This window comes from Ips typographus, linkage group LG7 (assembly GCF_016097725.1).
Source record: "Ips typographus isolate SLU linkage group LG7, UJ_Ityp_2.0, whole genome shotgun sequence".
In the NCBI taxonomy this organism is placed as follows: domain Eukaryota; kingdom Metazoa; phylum Arthropoda; class Insecta; order Coleoptera; family Curculionidae; genus Ips; species Ips typographus.
The window spans coordinates 3,193,414-3,212,005 of NC_138428.1; the positions used below are offsets into that span (position 1 = coordinate 3,193,414).

An 18,592-nucleotide genomic window follows, 5' to 3' on the forward strand; every position below is an offset into this window, starting at 1 on the left:
TGTGTGTGAACTTGATTATTCGTTTGCAGACAACAACTAGAAGGTTGCCTGGCCAAAAGCAAAAGTTCCACTTTCCTTCGACCCACTGCCAAAGCATGCGAAGAAGGTGGTACTGAGAGCTACGAGGAACCGGAACGTGCCTCACCCAAGTCCTCGAGTGGTCTTAGAAGGTGAGTTAACTGACGTCACTAGTTTATTGGTTCAAATCGGAAATCGGTGCATAAACAACATTTGTTGAAAGTGCACACAATAGGATGCCCTTATTAGCGAACAAATAGGTGGAAATGGATTTCCGCTAACCGTAAATCCATATTTAACGGTTTTGGTATAGCTTCCGAGAAAACGTGGTACCTTTATACGCCACCAGGGACAATAACATCATTACGAAAGTACCGTTTTGGTGCGTATACACCCGAAAATTTCAGGACTGCTCCGATTTGCTTTTTAATTAAACGGTCTCGCTTTAATGTTGCTGCAGTAGGTTTTTTTTATGCGGAACTAAATGGAATGGTGTGAGACAATTACAAGAAGGACACCAAAAAATATGTTTAATTTTTCCACAAAAGAAAAAAAGACAAAGTTATCTAGAAATCTGCATCATACAGTTTAGGACTGTCATTAGGCTTGTTAGGACATTTTCCAACAGCAACACTCTATAATTTTCCCAAAAGTTAGTTTTGAATTTTTGCTTGTCAAATTTTATTTCTTGGGGTCATCAAATTGACAGTCTTTATCGAATATGGTTGAATAAGATCACGTGGCCAGTTTGACAATTATTGTTTGCCTTAATTGATGTCTAATCATAGAACTACATGCAAAACCAATCTAGAGCAATGCAATACACTTTTTACGAATCTTAAAAACTATTCTAAAAACTGTATCAAATATAGTTATTTTAATTCATGTAGGAACTGTTCAGAAAACTACCTAAAAGTAGAACTAGCTCCTCAAATTAATAAAGTGTGTTTCTTTAGTTCTTATTTGAGGACTGTTCTCAATTATAGGATGGGTAATTATGAAATGGTGATTAGAAGCTCAAAAACACTTAATTCAAGTGTGGATATAGTTTTATTATATCTTAGAAGCATGAAAAACAACAATAGAAACAAAAAATTAATCTTACTTGACTAGTGTGTTAGTTAAAAAAAAAATAAATGCAATTTTACAAACATTATGTTAATCTGAGTAATCATGGGTATATTTAGTTGATTATAATGAAATGGTTCATTAAACTAAGACAGTAATTAAAGATCATACGTTAAAAGGTCATTAACAAACGATTTTTACACTCATTATCGTATGTTGTTAATATAATCGACGGAAATATGCTATTAGTGACTTTAGAGTACTTTAGTTTTTTGTTTGTCATGCAGAGTTAAGTGTCATCTTAAAGATGCAATGATAGTCATATAAAACCTTCTTGAGTATTTGTAAAAATAATATTTTTTTTAATTTTAGGTCCCATACACATACAGCCGGCGCTATGCCCCGTCCCATAGCCGAACTAAGGGCCAAACTACAGGAAAGCAGCGAAAAAGAATGGATGAAGAGGGTGCCATTGAACAACAATAGCTTTGACGAGATAAAGTCTCTGAAAGAGAAAAATCGTTACAACGTAAGTGTTTTACCACTGAAACTGCATTGTTTGTTGGGTTTCTATACAGAAAATCAAACTAAATTAAGAGGACGACATTTCAAATGAGCGCATGTTTATACAGCTGCAATCCTTGACATATCATGTTTTTCAGTCATATTGATTGTTCAAAATGCTTTTGACGTGTGTTAAAATAGACATTAATACAGTGTACAATAACGGCTGACTGTTGAGTAGGCATTTGCAATGGGGTCGTCTACCATAATGGAATTTAATATTCAAAATATAGGCTTAATATAGTTGATGCCTTACAATGTACTATTAAGTCTTGCTTTTCAATATTAAATAGCCAGTATTTTTTGAAAAGGCTTAAATAAAATGAATGTTTGCAGATCTAAAAAGTAAGAAGTAACATTGAAACTGAAAAACAAATATTCTGTATTTTAAAGTGAATCCTGCCACCTTCAACGATATTAGAATGTGTTTCAGTAAATGACTGTTGTCAGTTGGAAAGTTGCAACTTTGACAGTTCGCTATAAGCAGAAGAGTAGCCTTTTCTACGTCACATGGGACTTTTTCGTATATGATGTGCCAAAAAAGTGTAGTTTTTTGCAATTAAATTAAATACTGCTAACTACCACAAAACCATGTTTTTAGTAGACGACCCCATTACATGTATTAAAACATACACTTTTTCTACTACACCACAATGTATTTTTTGACGTCATACGTAATTTACTTTGATTTACCTTTTATATACGGTACTTTTACTAGCTTATCCTTGATTTCGTTTGGGCATCACCTCGTACAACCGACTGAAACAGTTCGTGACTCCCTATAAAAGGCAATTTTGTCTTTGTTAGTTTAAATAAACTGTTGTTTATCGGCTTTCAGTCTTCAGGAACAATCCTCGTTTGAATGGAAAGGTTAATAGTTCGCTTCCGGTTTCGGATCGGTTGGAATGTTATCTGGTTCTTCGATAAGTAGTTTTCCGGCGTGATTTATCAAAAAAAATGTATAGATTTCATAATAGTTGCATTGTTCGGTTCCAGGTCACGATTTCGTTTCAGTTCAATCGTGCGAAGCACTCTTTCGTGTTTTATTTGACCACTTCAATGTTTCGTTAAGCCACTTTTTCCTTTTTTTTTAACGGAAAACGTTAAATAAGAAATAGCAAATGCGCTTTAATAAAACGTTCACTTAACTATCTTAATTTTTTTCTAGACATTTTGATTAATTGATATTTTAAATTAATCATCCAGGTTTAATGAAAGTTGGGTTGCTTTCACGCAAAATTCAATATTTGTTTTATATTAATACAAATTTAGCAGAAAATAAAATACCATCTTTAAATTTTCAGTTGTGAATGCTGAAATTGTAAGAGCCGCGCTACGTAACGTTGATAATGCAATTTAGAGCTTGCAACACTGTAAAAGCCAGTTGACAGGAGTCAAAAACAGTAATGTACTTTTAAAATGTAGTTTAAACTTTGAAAATTTGGTAAATTAAATTTAGACAGTTGTAAAAACTGAAGTTGCGAAATACGTTGATAACGCAATTTTGAGCTTACAACACTGTAAAAGCCAATTGACACTGGCTGACACAAGCTGGTAGGTAGAGTACAAATTCGTTTTTGGAAACACTCTGTAGCTGTTAGAAACTAAAACTGTCAATGACTTCTTTCTAGTTCGATCTGTTTTTCCAATCAGTATCTCGAGATTAAATAAAAAAGCGTCGATAAATAAATGTCGTTTTCGACTTAAGTATTTGCTAACTCTATCAGTTTCATACTGATTTTTTCTTATAAAAGTGTCTGGCAAATCGCTACATTTTCTTCCTTTCTGGGTAGTAAAACAAGTTTACATCATTTGCCTCTAGAAGATTTAGTAAAATTGGCATCACTGATCCGATCCATTACATTTTTTCTCTTTTTCTCAGAACGAACAAAATAGTGTTAGGAAGTGATTAAAATATTTTATTTTTGAATCATTTAATAAGTTTCAACAGTGCCAAATGATAGAGTAGCACAAGTCATAAGACAATTCTCTCAATAGTGACCACTTTAAAGAAAAATTACAATAAACATCTGTCTTAGTTTAACATAAGCTATTCAGCAGTACAAATAGTAGTAATTTGCTTATTAGCACTAGACAAAGGCAAAAACATTACTATAGAGTATCTGACAACACAACAAACATTTGCATGTATTTCTGAACTACTATGGTACTAATGATTAACAAAAAAAATACTATTTACCTCTAAGTAGATCTGGAAACGCTGCGTCTGAAGGAAATATGTATTTCGTACACATATATTCCATAATATCTTACAAAATATTCACAGGAAAGATATTGTAGAACCACTAGCAGGTAGGAAATTTTAGAAAAGACAAAATGTTGGTAAACAGAATTTCGGACACACAGCGTTGCCAATAGTTTGTTCTGGAATGCAAAAAACTTGAGTAATTTATCAGAAAAATGCATATACATATTAATTACATAGATACAGGATGAAACCAGAAAATTAGCATTGCAATAAGGCATCAAAGAACATGACCAGTTCCCCTTTAATTTAAGAAGACTAGGGAGAAGTTGACAAAATTAATGTGTCCTATCTAGGCAAATTGGGTCTTAATTTATATCTCTATAGTTTGTACTAAAACATAATTAGTAGTTGTATTCAAAATAATGTTTTTTCCATGTTCTACCAGAACAAATGATTATAGACAACCTTGTTTTCCTTCCCGGTAGTGCACAAACACCGTATTTGTCGATATTCGACAGATTGTGTTGATATGTGACTGTACGATCGCACTTTTATCAACCATGACGAATAATTTATTCATTCGTAGCTCGTTCCGCAGCCAATTTATTTATTTATTTATGTACCGCTATTAGTTTATGTTCTATATCAGTTAGGAACCGATCGATTTTTGATTATGTGGTTGCTTGCTGTGTTTTTTCTGGCAATTTTCATATGCTATTTACTGCGAGAAAATGTGAGCCGGATGCACGTTTTAGTCGAATAAAAACTAAAATGTTGGATTTCAGGATGAACTGTCCGAAAAGTCGTTGTTGGCTGCGAAGAAGGACGAACTGGACGCCGCGTCCAAGCAATGGAAAGTCAGAGTGGAGAAGAGCGACGCAGAAAAGTTTTCAGTGGCGGGGAAAATGGGGGAGAAAATTAAGGACGCGATTCCCTCCATCAATTTACCATCTCCCGATCGGGTGAAAACCAAGCAAGCCAAACGATACAAAGGAAAAGATGGTGAGTGTCAGCAAAAAAGCCTTTAATCCTGCAGGATTATTTGATAAACGTTTATATAAACTAAATAATGCTATGTTTCATCCAGATTATTATCACAGATTGCGAAATGAAAATATTGCTTTGGATTTAATTGGTAGTTAGTCATAAGTATTTGCTTGTGTAGGTGATTTTTTTTAAAGAGTGAAGAATGGGAGACACAAAATTATTGGATCAAATTAGCGGTAATTATGACGTTTATTTTACCACCATGTCATAAGTATTAAGTTATAGAGGACTCTAAACTGGTAGTTAGTAAAGTTATGTTTTGGTGATTTGCACAACTTAGCCTTTGAATTTACTTAAAATGATCAGGGGTTATTTGCATGTCTTAAAACTCACTATACCTTAATTAATATTATTAAAAACAAAGATAAGATAAAAGTAGCTATTGATGTAAGAGTGTGATCAAGAATTTGTAATGGGATATCAGTGTTTCTCTGTCAGTGCAGCAAAAGTGCGGAAATAATGCTACCACAAATTCTCGAGGCTTAAATATGACGATATAACCATAGAACCCAACTTTCCTCAGTTCTAAAGTCGATGATTTTGAAGATACAGAATGTCAAAAGTTCAATTTCGTATTAGTTTTTCCGAAATATTTTTATATTTTTTCCTTGTAAAATGTAGAGAGCTCCATCTACTACACTTTGTACACATTTAAACCAAATAACTTTTTTGAGTAACCCTGTATTTAATTTAAGTTATACGTTTTTAAGTTATACGTGGTATGAGTTGATTTGGGCAGTGGTTTTTGAGTGGATTTAATGTCCAGAAAATGAATTAAGGAAAGATAATTCAAACTGGAAAATGATGAAATGCTACAGAGAATTTAATTTATTTTTTTAAAACGTATTAACCTTTGTAGACACGAAAATGAACACACATTTTGAACATTTGTTGAAAGTTTACCACACCTGCATGCTAGAAAAAAGTGTTCAATAAATAATATTTTTTGTCTAATTTACTGACTTTTATAAGATACATATACAATTTTACCAAGTCAAGAGTCAAATAGTACCAGTGTCACACACAAATTACAAACTAAGAATATACCTAAAAAGAACAATAAAAATATACATTTTTGTGGAATTTTTAGTTCCTATTTGGCAGAGCCCAAGTTGATTGTGACATAAATCACTAATAATTTTGTAATTATACTTCCAAATGACAATACTACTCCAATGATAAAGACTGCAGTAGTTTACTAATAATTATATGGCCTGAATGTATTAAATGGAAGATTTGTTTCAGATTCTTCTTCAACGCCATCATCACCTGAAAAAAACAAACATTTCGATCTCTCGAGAAGCCAATCCGCGCTGTCGCCAATCTCTCTAAGTCAATCAGTTGGTTAGTCACTCCCTCATGCAAAGTTTCTGTTAATTCAAGGTGTTCAATTTGCAGATGGGTTAACTAGTACAACAAAGCCCCAAAGCCGCGTGGTACCTATAATAAAACCGGACGACTCCACTTTTACCGCATTTTTCGAAAGTGTGAAACGCTCCAGTTCTCAGCACGACCGTTTGGACATTAATCTCGAAGACTTTGACGCCATCGATAGACAGCCTATTTTAGCTTTTAAGAAAAATGTACAGGTAAGTGTTTTTATTTATATTATTTAAAGCGTTGTTGCTAATTGCTTGAGAAGATCCGTAGAAGAAAAGGAACGTCCAAGAATCCCATCAAGGCTTTGGCCGACAGAACTGACATATCCACCGTGTACACGGAAGTCATCACCGGCGTAGCCGAGAGAGAGAAGAAAAGACTGTGCATTGAAAAACGTAAGTATTATGCTTTGTGAACAACCATTTTAATCTGTCATTAACTTGGAAACTATGAAATACCACTCTAACTAACACAAAACTAGCTTAAAAGCAATACAACCGGTACAAAGCATATTTAATGCTTGTTTACAGGTCTTTGAATTAAATTTTGACAGCTCTGACGTACAAATATTTGTTTTAAACCGAATTTAATCTGTCACCTACAAAATTGGATCCATAGAGCTATTAAACTACAATAATCACTTGAAAAGCGTTTAAGTTAAATGTTCCTTATAGCTTCTTAAGGAAATTTTTTATAGATCACACACCTATATTGGTCATACTTCAATCTGTCACAATGATGGTAACTGAAAAATACAAAACTTTCTTAAAAGCACTGTTATAGTTAATACAGTAAGTTGTAAATCATATTAAATGTTTGTTTATAGGTCCATGAGTAGAAACTAGACTGTCGTGGCGTGTATCTGTTTATTTTGAGCATATTTTAATCTACTATAAACTTGGAAACTATCAAAATTTTTTCCATGAAGCTATAAAATGTCAAAACTTTCTTAAAACTAGTACAATCTGTTAAAATTCGTATGAAATGGTTTTTTGAGCTCGATAAATAGGATTTCTGACAGTGATGTGGTTAAATGTTCTCAGGAGCTAGTTCCATATGACAAAATGCTGCAAACTGTCAAATATCATCTTATGAAGCTGTAAAAATTAAAAAACATGCTCTGGCACTTTCAAAATGGTTCTAGAGGCTTCTCAAAACAATTCTAGGAACGTTTAAGACAATTAGAGGCCTCTGGTACTTTTTAGAAGGTTGTCAGTAGCATTTAAAGGACTATGAAACTTCTGGAAAGGTTTCTAACACTTTTTAGAAGATTGTCAGGGGCATTTAGAAGTGGCTCTAGAGGCTTCTGATATCTCAAAACAATTCTGGGAAGGTTTAAGACAGTTGTAGGAGCCTTTGGCACTTTCTAGAATGTTTGCATTATTATCTAGAAAGCTCGGGCACTTTCAAACTGGTCCTAGAGACCTCTGGTAATTGGATATCATTCTGGGAAGGTTTAAGACAGTTCTAGAGGTAGTGGCACTTTTTAGAAGATTGTCAGTGGCATTTAGATACCTCTGGCACTTTCAAAATGGTTTCTGACATTTTAACACAATTCTTCAAAAGCTTAAGAAAGTTGTAGAGGCCTCTGGCACTTTTAAGAGGGTTCTAATGAGACATTTAGAGGTCTCTGGCACCTTCAAAATTGCCTTAGAAGATTTTAGCAATTTAAATCAAGCTATTTTTTACTTCTGGAAAATAGCCTCTAAATAGATGTCTTATATAGATATAAGGATTTGTTCCTTGTTACTATACCTGAAGGATATTATGGACACCGAACTGCTCTATATAAAATGACAAGCTGTTTATTTTTTAAACTAATATAAACGTCAAAATAACCTTACATTTATTGAACCGTCAAACTTAAATAATAAATAAATAAAAAAACATATTTTTATTCGATCTTTGTTTAATGAAGCAGACAGAGAACAACTGAACAGAGTTTAAAGTAAGGTTCAAAGACATATTAGAACTCTGAAACACATTAATAAATATGTAATGCTACATTTGCAACCATTGTTAGCGTCTTTCTCTCTTTATGAAACAAAAACTAACTTTTTCTGTTGTCATTTTAGTGGCATTAACATCGGACAAAGCTCCCCAAGCCTTGGCCGGTTTGATGTCCAACGAGGACTTTAAATCTGTGGCCTTAAAAAAAGGGACCGGCCCCACCCAATTGTTGCCTTTCAAAGATCCAATGCTGTTGCAAATCAAAGGGCGACGACACATCCAAACCAGACTAGTTGCTCCCGTAGCGTCTAGTCTTAACGAAGGAGACTGTTTCCTTCTAATCACCTCCAAAGCCTTGTACAACTACACCGGACAATTTTCAAACATTATCGAACAAAGCCGAGCCTCGGACGTAGCTAATCACATCCAGAAAACCAGCGATATGGGTTGTAAAGTGTCCAAAGTGATTAACGTATCCAGTAAGGATGCAGTCACCAGAAATTTGGAGAACTTCTGGAAGATTCTGGGATCCGAGAGCATACCCGAAACCGTGCCAGCTGGTCACCCTAACGAGGATGAGACTTACGAGACCAACATTTTGCGGACCAACATGATTTACACCGTGGAAGACAACGAACTGGTTCCGTACGACTCGTATTGGGGCGCCATTCCTAAATTGGAAATGCTGAATGAAACGGCGGTGATCGTTTTTGACTTCGGTTCGGAAATGTACGTGTGGAGCGGCAAAAACGCGCCCAACGAACAGAAAAAGGTGGCGCTGAAGTTAGCAAAAGAGTTGTGGGAGGACGGGTACAATTACGGGGATTGTAGCGTCAATCCTTTAAATGTCGCTGAAGCTTTAGGGGAGCGGGAGGTGAAGGAGGCAACGTTGAAGGCGGACAAAAGACCTGATTGGGCGCTGTTTGCCAAGATCACTCAACATAGAGAAACAGTGTTGTTTAAGGAGAAGTTTTTGGACTGGCCTGATTACTCGAGGGTGATCCAGGTTCGAGGAGACAATAAAGAGGGTAAGTTGTAATGTCTTTTGTTGTTTTGACCAATGTGTAGCCCGTAAAAGCCGCTTTAAGAGAGAGAGTTATAGCTCCTGCTAACATTTAGGGAGTAAAACAACTTTGGAAAAGTTTAAGACACACAGTCTGACACTTTTTAGAAGGTTCTCAGTAGCATGTAACAGTCTCTGGCAATTTCAAAATGGTCCTGGAACCCACTAACATTTTTTAGAAGGTTTTCAGTAGCATTTAGAGGTCTCTTGCAGATTCAAAATGATCTTAGAGGCCGTTCGACATTTTAAAACTATTCTGAGAAAGTATACAATACTTATAGAGGCATCTGATACTTTTTAGAAGTTTCTCAGTAGTATTTAGGTCTCTTGCAGATTCAAAATGGTCCTAGAAGCTTCTGACAATTTAGAACAACTCTGGGAAAGTTTAAGACACTTATAGAGGCCTCTGACAATTTAAAATAACTTTGGAAAAGTTTAAGACACTTATAGAGGCCTCTTGGCTCTTTTTAGAAGGTTCTAAAAAGCATTTAGAAGTCTCTTGCAGATTCAAAATGGTCCTAGAGCCCTTTGGCATTATAAAACAATTCTTAGAAGATTTAAGACAGTTGTGGAGGCGTCTTGCACTTTTTAGAAAGTTTTCAGTAAAATATTGAGGTTTCTGACACTTTCAAAATGATTCTATAGGCCTCTGACAATTTAAAACAACTTTGGAAAAGTTTAAGACACTTTAGATGCCTCTGACTCTTTAGAAGGTTGTCAAGTAGCATTTAGAGGTCTCTGGCAGTTTTAAAATGGTTTTTAGAGGCTCTGGCAATTTGAATCAACTCTGTGAAAATTTAGGACACTTATAGAGGTTTCTTCTTTTTCTTTTCTCTAACTACTCTTATTCTTACAGGTTTAAAGCGAAGTAAAGGTTCCATCGAAATCAAACCATGCAATGTGGACGAAATGCTAAAAGAACCAAACCGGGAGCCCGATCTCGTGGTGCAAAACACCCATTTGGGACGCGGCGCCAGCTACTTTGACGAGGAAACTCGCAGACTGTTCGAGTACGACACAGAGGAAGTGAAGACGTGGCGCATTCAGGAAAACACGCACGAAGAACTGAACGAGGGTTCTACTGGTCAGTTCTACGACGGCGACAGTTATATCTGCTCGTGGCGGTTCCGGCAAACCGTTAAAGGACGCGAATTGAATGGGAAACCCTCAAAACACCTTCAAGTAGGCCGGGACATGTGCGTGTTTTTCTGCTGGCACGGAAACTACTCATCAGTGACGGAAAAATGCACCGCGGCTTTCTTGACTGTGGAGCTGGACAAGGAGAACGCGCCCCAAGTTCGGGTTACCCAAGGGGCGGAACCCGCGGCATTCTTGAGATTATTTGGATGTGGAATGATCATACATCACGGAAAGAGAGGAGAGACTGTCAGCCGGGACAAACCCAAGCTGTTTATGGTGCGAGGAGAATTGGAGGAAGAAGCCTATTTAATGGAAGTACCTTTAGAGATGGCTAGTCTAAGAAGCCGAACCGGTTTCGTCCTGTTCAATCCCACAGCGAAGACCTTAACCGTTTGGCACGGCAGCAAATCGAGCGATCAAAAGCGTAAAGTGATCAAGAAGGTGGTGGATCAAGTTTTGGAGAAGAAACCCGAAGAACTATTTGGCGGTAACTCCACCGCGACTTTTGAAGTGTCTGAAGTTGTAGAAGGTGAAGAAGGAAGCGACTTTTTGGAGCTGGTGGGATCGGACCGGACTACTTATCACTCCCTGCTGGACAAGGAGCAGAACTTTGACTTTACTCCCAGGTTGTTTAAAATGTCAAGCATCACCGGGAGTTTTGTGGCCAGCGAGGTGTTGTGTCCTCATCGCAGCGAGCATTCTAGTCCGTACGCCTTTGTGCAATCTGATTTGTACAATTCTAGTCAACCAGGTAAGTTATATTTTACTCTCAACTTTAGGATGTATAGCTAAAACGTCAAAAAGTTCAAATATTATATAATAATCATGAAAGAATATCATATAGGTTCAAACATGAAATAATAATGAAAAGTGACAAAAAAAGTATGCAAGCGTGTCTCTTATCTTCTTCGATATTGATTGATAAAATGTTATTGTAACTACTTTTTATCGACATTGTTGAATATACACACATTACTGTCTTCTTAACATTTTGGTTTTATTTTCAGGTTTAGCGCTCTTCGACAATGACCACGAACTATGGCTGTGGCAAGGATGGTGGCCGGAAAACGACGAAGACCCCGAACTAAACACTGATCAAACAGGATCAGGCGCTATCAGGTAATTATTCCTAAACAACTCTTTTAATTTTTACTACAAACACCCGCTTATAGATGGCAGGCTGAACGTAAAGCAGCAATGCAAACAGCGATAAACTACTGGCGTAAACGTCACCCTGACCAAGAAGTAGTGGCTTATTTAGTGTGGGCGGGACTTGAGCCTCTAGAATTCAAAAATTTGTTCCCCAAGTGGGAAGTACGACAAGACGTGCGCGATCTCAACCTACAAGACCTGCGCAAAGACAACGACAAAATCAACCTCCAGCAAGAACTAGCCAGACTATCCAGGACTTCGTATCCGTTAGCGGAAATACTGCAACGACCTCTACCGGAAGGAGTCGACCCAACTCAACTGGAAATTTACTTGTCCGCATCGGATTTTTTGGAATTGTTTCAAATGTCCAAGGAGGAGTTTGAAGAACTGCCAGCCTGGAAGAAAACATCACTGAAGAAAGAAAAGGGTTTGTTTTGACGTGTCGAGTGGTGGCGTTCCGTTTTAGGAACGTTTTCCGTTGTTTTTTTTTTTGGTAAGATTTTTCAGCCTCGTCAAAACTGCCATTTTTTCGTAGCGCGTATTTTTACTATTGTGGGCGGACGATATTAAAAGCGGAAACTGAAAGATCACGAGAAAGTTGTGATACATTTTACCTTATTCGGTTTTTTAGTGTAGTATAGAGTTTTGAAACTGTGATTAAGTCTAATATTGTGTTCTTTTTTTTTTTGGATTTATCTATTTACGTTGTAGTTTTTTAGTTTACTTTAGGTTATACAGATGCCAAATCACCAACAAAAGTATACAGAGCGGTCTAAATTTGTGGGTAACTAAAAATATTAAATTCTTTTATTAAATAAAAACTTTTTTATTTAATATAAAGAACAATTAACTATCACTATTTTGGATATTTGCAAAACATCTTTATTTTAGTTTTAATGTGTTTTTTTTACGATGGAAAGACGGTTAGGAAAATATTGCTTCTTCAATTTCATACTAAACGCCTTTTCCTTGTAAGAAAGCAACTTAATGTTCACAAACTAACCCACAAATTTAGAACACTCTTGGTATACAGAATGAAACGCAAAACGGTGCCTTTTAACACACATTATAACCATTTAAAACCAGTAGTTTCACCACTTTAAGATAAAGTTACCCAAGATTTGTAAAACCGGCACCATGTTCCAGACTTTGAAAGCAACTTTTTGACATTATTACTGTAAGATATTATCGCGCGTATATTGGCTTTTTTAATTACTACTAAACGCTAAACACACTGTACGTTTTTATGATAAATTATTATACTTCACTGTGTAGCATAGTTGGATAAATCCAACCAGTATATTGGAAGTTTTAAGTTGACCCATTTGAAAAAAATTACGATTCTTTAACAAAATATTACTTCAAATTTAGAAAAAAAATATATTCGTTTGCCTTTAAGATCGTTCTTTTATGGATTTATTCAACTCCGCGTCGTTGTTATGTATTGTCAGTGTTTTGTACATTTATCTTTTTCAATTGTCTTATAATAAATATTTTCCATACAAATTCTTGTTTAATTTAATACTAAAGCTCAATTTGACCCTTCTCTTAATACAATTCTCAATTTTCTTTACCGCGTTACGTTTCTGCTCTCCTAATACAATTCTGGATTTGACAAAAGACCTGATTGGGAGTTATGTGCCATCACTCAACATTGATAAATCGTGTTGTTTAAGGAGAATCTATTTATTTTTTTTTTGTAGCCCGTAATATCCGCTTTTATTAGAGTTACCGCATTGAGAACGTTATTTACCTGTCAAACTTTGACAGTTCATAACTCAGTCGTTTTAAAAGTTGCAAGGGTCCCGTTTTGACTACTGTGTAGTTCTCAGTAGTATTTAGAGGTTCTTGCAGATTTAAAATGGTCCTAAAGGCCTCTGACACTCTTTAGAAGGTTTGGAGTAGCATTCAGAGGTGTCTGGCACATTCAAAATGGTCCTAGAGGGCTCGGACAATTTAAAACAATTCTAGGAAAGTTTAAGACACTTGTATAGGTATCTGGCAATTTTTAGAAGGTTGTCAGTTGCATTCAGAAGTGTCTAGCACTTGATGTGATCTTAGAAGCCTCGGACAATTTAAAACAATTCTGGGATAGTTTAAGACACCTGACATTTTTTAGAAGGTTTTGAGTAGCATTTAGAGGTTTCTGCCACTTTCAAAATGGTCCTAGAGACCCTTGACAATTTAAAACAACTTTGGGAAAGTTTAGACACTTATGGAGGTCTTTGGGACTTTTTAGAAGGTTCTCAGTAGGTTTTAGAGGTATCTAGCAGATTCAATATGCTAATGCATACTGAAAAAAAATCGTAATTAATCAGTTTTTTTAAAAACATATTTAAGGCTTGTTAGCTCAGCTAGGTTACTTCTCAATCACAGTTAATATAACATTATGGCATTTATTTTTTAAGTATTTTTACCCTTTCCAAAATCAATTTGGACCACCCTGTATAAGTAAATATCATTTTAACAAATCTAAATTATACTATGAAAGTCAAAATTTAAGATGTAATGGATCGCACTTTCTTGTGACAAAACATATCAATAAACTATGACTGTAAAAGTGAAAACTGTCCAGTGGAAAATGCAAAAACAATAAATTAACAGGAACAAGCATGTTATTATGCTTGCCAAGCATTATTTTGGCCCTGGATTGAGTGGGAGAAAATGGTTGGAGTGTCGGGCGGGGATATTTTCCGTTTCACGTCCGACTTATTTTAAGATTCCTTGGAGAGCGGTGTGTAGTGAGTGTGAAAAGTGATTTGACCATTTTTAATCCGCGCGAATCAAATTCAGGTAAGAAATTACTTAAATAAGACAATTTTTTACTTAGGCTAGTCCAAAAAACCCTTAACGCTCAGTATATTGATATGGGAATAGTATGGTTGGTATGAAAGAAATTCGAGACAATAACCCACGCGGACCGGACATCTAAATATATCTTATTATGATCATGGGCCTTAATATAACTAATTAAAAATACTGTTGTAAACTAGTGACAGAAGGCCAAATTGTAGTTATTCTAAATCGCAACTGCATGCCAACAAAGCATAAAATTTGCATGTACTGCCTCTTAAATAGAGCAGCCAATTGTGTTAAAGTTATTTCACCATTAGCAGGAAAAAGGGAGTAACCCATGCTTATATGAGTATGGTTACCTGAAGGTTAACCTTGTCAAATTTCTATCAACTGTGACCTAGTTAACTTGACGGTTACATTGTTGCAGGCATATTTTTAACTTAAGGTTCATGTTTTGACGGTGACATCACAGTGGCAAACATGTGTTTAGTTAGTTAGTTTTTAGTGAATTAGCAGTCATAATTAAGTACATGGAAATTGTATGATAAATAAGTCTGTGAGTGAGCGTAGGTTTATATTGCTCAATTTTACAAATTCTTTACTCCATTTCCGGTTGTAATCTCCAAGAAGTTCCTTAGAGTGCGCCAATCCACTGAGTTGTTCTCAGAGATTGGCTATTTTTTCAATTTGAGCTTGTGTTTATAGGTGTGATCCCCCAAGCCATGATTCTGGTCCTGTAAAAGGACTCCCGGTCCCTATTTTAGCCAGAATGTTGGAATTCTCATTTTTCCCGATTGCTCTATGTCCTGGACCCCATTTCTGCCCAGTTCATTTGGTTTGCCTATACATTCCCATACCATTTTAGAGCTGACTATAGTTATGGCTCCTTGATTATCTGTCAGAATTGCAATATCCTGCTTGTCAATGCTGAACTGAGCTGCATCTTTATATTGCTTGAATTTCTGCCTGAAAAATACTGGGGTATTTTACCATTGGCTCCGAGTATTTGGTTCTTGGCTCAAACACTCCTGTTTCCTTGTGTGTTTGGGACCCATCTGCATACCATTTGTGTGTTGGTGAGATGCAAATGTGTGAGGTCAAGTATGCCTCCATTGCCGCTGTAGGATATTTCCTCATGGCTTCTGTTATGCGTAGGTATTCCAGTCGTGGAACTTTGCTAAGGGTATGCCTAGCATTACCTATCCAGTTTTTGTTGAACAAATTGATCCTTACTCTTTAATTACTGACTACACGATTTATTACAGTCTTGTATTGATCCAGGTCGCTTATTCGTTGTCCTTCATCAAAGCTCTTATATTTTGGGTTATCTACTTTATTTATAACTTCAGAATAATAAGCATTCATGTTAAGAAAGCTAGAAAGTTCTGGTTTTCGCTATCTAATGTAGTAGTATTTAGTTGTCTTCACTTCCAGAGGACAAGCGTAGTTTTTCTTTACATTATTTTCAAATCTTCTTGTAAAGGTTTCCCGGTGAGTGTTATTTGGACACACTGTACAATTTTTGAATTCTTTGAGACAAAAACCCCCGACCTACATCGCGCTAAAAGTGAGAAAAAAAAGGACAGAAACCTCGGGACAAGCTTGTATTTTAAAATAACCTTTCGGCTACTGGCCTACTTCTATTTTTAAAGCGGCATGCCTCAGTCCCTGGTCCATTGAATTTGCATATCTAAATTAGTATTGTGCTTTTTTTTTTCGATAAATTTTGCCATACATTGTATAATTTTATTGATTAATAAATAATGGTACACACTGTTTTACTGGTAACTACTAAAAATGTAACAGTTTTGAACTTTGCATTATATTGTTTTATTTATAAAAGCAAAATGTACTTCTTGGCCTTCGTGTTGAATAAATAAACTAATGAAACGTGGTTTTAACTTACTACTAATTACGAAATCAGCTAAGTAGCGCAAAACTCTGAGTTATTTTTTTATTTATGGAGCTTGTTAGCAAAATCTGGTAAATTGAAGTGAAAACCGAAACAAATTAACCGAGAAAGTCTTGTTTGAACGGTTCGTATACGTTTTTGTACTTGGCAGTATTTCAATTTTTTGACACCCTATTTATATCAATTGGGTAATGTACACGTAGTGATTTCCATATAAATGAACAAAACACGTGGAAGATTTATAATCTATCTAGGAATAGATTTAAGATCAATTTGCCTTACACAGGAAATTTATAATAATCGATGTATCATTCATAGGCAAACGTCATTTTGATTTCTGGAAATTTGATACGTTTAGTTTGTAAAGTAGTTCTGGTTCAACTTATATTATTTTATGTATTGGGACACAACACAAAGAATTGAGGCATCCCATTTTGTATCACATGTACAAAAAGCGGTTAACAGTACAAAATATGTATTTCTTAGATTAACCATGTCAGGCAGAACTATCCTCAGTCGTCCCAGAACGCGGATTTATGACTCCAACTACAACATTGGCGAAAGCTACTACAAATCCACTTTGGATCGCCTGGACAGAAAATATTCAGGACGACCACTCTCCCCTCCCAGATACTCTTCGAATTCGGCAGTGGATATTGCCGAACGTCACGCCAGGTACTCTTCCTCTAACCTTGTAACCTAAATAACAACTTTTGGAATGCAGAGCTTTTGCTGAAGAGGACATCGACGACTCCAGAAGAAGAGCGAGCAGCCGTATCAGAGACTCCAACCTGTTTGACTCTAGGGGAGCTCGTTTTAGAGGTGGCAGCAGCGATTTGCTTGAAGAAGATGGAATCAGCAATGAGGTACGGTTCATTCTGGTATTGAAACTAGTTGGTAATGCAACATAAGTGTGAATTTAGACTGCGTCTACTTTGCAAAGAATCAGAGCCTCAAAGAAAGTGAGCTATATCGATGACGTAGATTTGGAATCCACCTCAAACAACTTGAAATCGCAACGGCTGTTGGGTAGGGCAGACAAAATCCTGGACAGTGTAGGCATCAATGATAGCAGCGCATCCAGCAAAAGTGATTCTTACTCCTCGTCGTATCAGAAACGTGCCTTGAAGGTTGGTATCTCAATTGTCTTACTGACTAGAAGAAAGCTTTGGAAATTTGACAGGTATCGTACGATGCGGACTCTGATAAACTGACAAAATGGTCTCCAGTCGCTCAGGAAAATGGTGAATCGACAGTGAGCGCAGCCGCTCTCAGAGCACGTCAGTCTCGCGCCAAAATTGATGATATCGATGAAGAAATGGCTGCTATACAGGAAAAACAAGCCGCAAGGTAAGCACTAGTGCTATAAAAAAACATAAAACAAACATTTCTTCTGGATTTAGGGAACGCAGGGTTGCCAGATTGAAGCAACTAGTGGCCGAATGCGACTCGGAGACTGTGGACGACCAAGGTGTGATGGTGACAGAGAAGAAAGTCCGTTTCTAAACCCCAACTGACATACACACATTCAACGGCCGGAAATTATTGTAGTCTGCCATACAAATTTTAGAGATTTCTTTCTATCAAAATTTCATCTAAAAAATAAAAAAAACATTGCGCTAAGTAGTATGTTTTTAGCATCACCCTTTGTACAGTTAGTGTATCAGTGGTGCTAAACTTAGATTTGTAATATATTTGTTTGTATAAAAATATGTTGCATTTTCGTAGCTTTTCCACGTTGCTTATTAATATTATTGTTAGCATTGTTACGCGTTGATATGATCCTATTATATACGGACGTTCATTTCTGTAAATAAGTCTTTGTATTAAAAATGTTCCAATAAATACATATTATATCTACATATTGAGTTTTGAAAGCAAATTTACCTTCCATAGAATAATTTGCATGGAAACACTTCACTATTTAAAGTACATGATTTATTATTTTGCGTATTGCGTATTACTATTTTTATTTTTATACAGATACAGGGTCTCAAAATTCTATTATTAAAAAACTTACATTTAATGGTAACTGTCAAACCGAGGGGTAGATCGCTGAGGTAATTTGGTGTACACACTCGAGGTATTATGAGGCACTTTCCCATTATTACGAAGCATTATGAGGAGTATTTTGAGGGATTGTCTGTATATTTCAAAATGTTTTGTGATATTTTCATTGGAATTTTGAGCGAAATACAGCCTAAATAAAGGAAATTTTGCGATATTTTAAGGAATACATTGCAGTAGACAATATAGTGTATCAATATAACAAAATTGACTGAAAATTGTACAG

The 18,592-nt window shown here is 35.9% G+C and overlaps 2 protein-coding genes across 9 annotated transcripts in view; both read left to right on the forward strand.

Moving 5' to 3' along the window:
- Positions 1-13,097, forward strand: part of LOC145731687 (uncharacterized) — a 67,856-nt gene extending 54,759 nt beyond the window's left edge. For all 8 annotated transcript variants that reach the window (XM_081983585.1, XM_081983579.1, XM_081983586.1 and 5 more), the window contains 10 exons: positions 30-170; positions 1,459-1,615; positions 4,645-4,861; positions 6,152-6,250; positions 6,305-6,495; positions 6,549-6,681; positions 8,362-9,264; positions 10,156-11,190; positions 11,447-11,558; positions 11,612-13,097. In XM_081983585.1, the coding sequence (XP_081839711.1) occupies positions 30-170; positions 1,459-1,615; positions 4,645-4,861; positions 6,152-6,250; positions 6,305-6,495; positions 6,549-6,681; positions 8,362-9,264; positions 10,156-11,190; positions 11,447-11,558; positions 11,612-12,029 (3,406 nt within the window). In that variant the 3' untranslated portion in view covers positions 12,030-13,097. The remainder of the gene's footprint in view (positions 1-29; positions 171-1,458; positions 1,616-4,644; positions 4,862-6,151; positions 6,251-6,304; positions 6,496-6,548; positions 6,682-8,361; positions 9,265-10,155; positions 11,191-11,446; positions 11,559-11,611) is intronic.
- Positions 13,098-14,245: 1,148 nt separating this feature from the next.
- LOC145731694 (uncharacterized) lies at positions 14,246-18,159 on the forward strand. Its single transcript, XM_081983594.1, has 6 exons — positions 14,246-14,384; positions 16,786-16,974; positions 17,024-17,165; positions 17,223-17,429; positions 17,483-17,649; positions 17,703-18,159. Exons 2-6 carry the CDS (start codon positions 16,793-16,795, stop codon positions 17,803-17,805), a joined length of 801 nt encoding a protein of 266 aa, XP_081839720.1. The 5' UTR covers positions 14,246-14,384; positions 16,786-16,792; the 3' UTR covers positions 17,806-18,159.
- Positions 18,160-18,592: the final 433 nt, after the last annotated feature.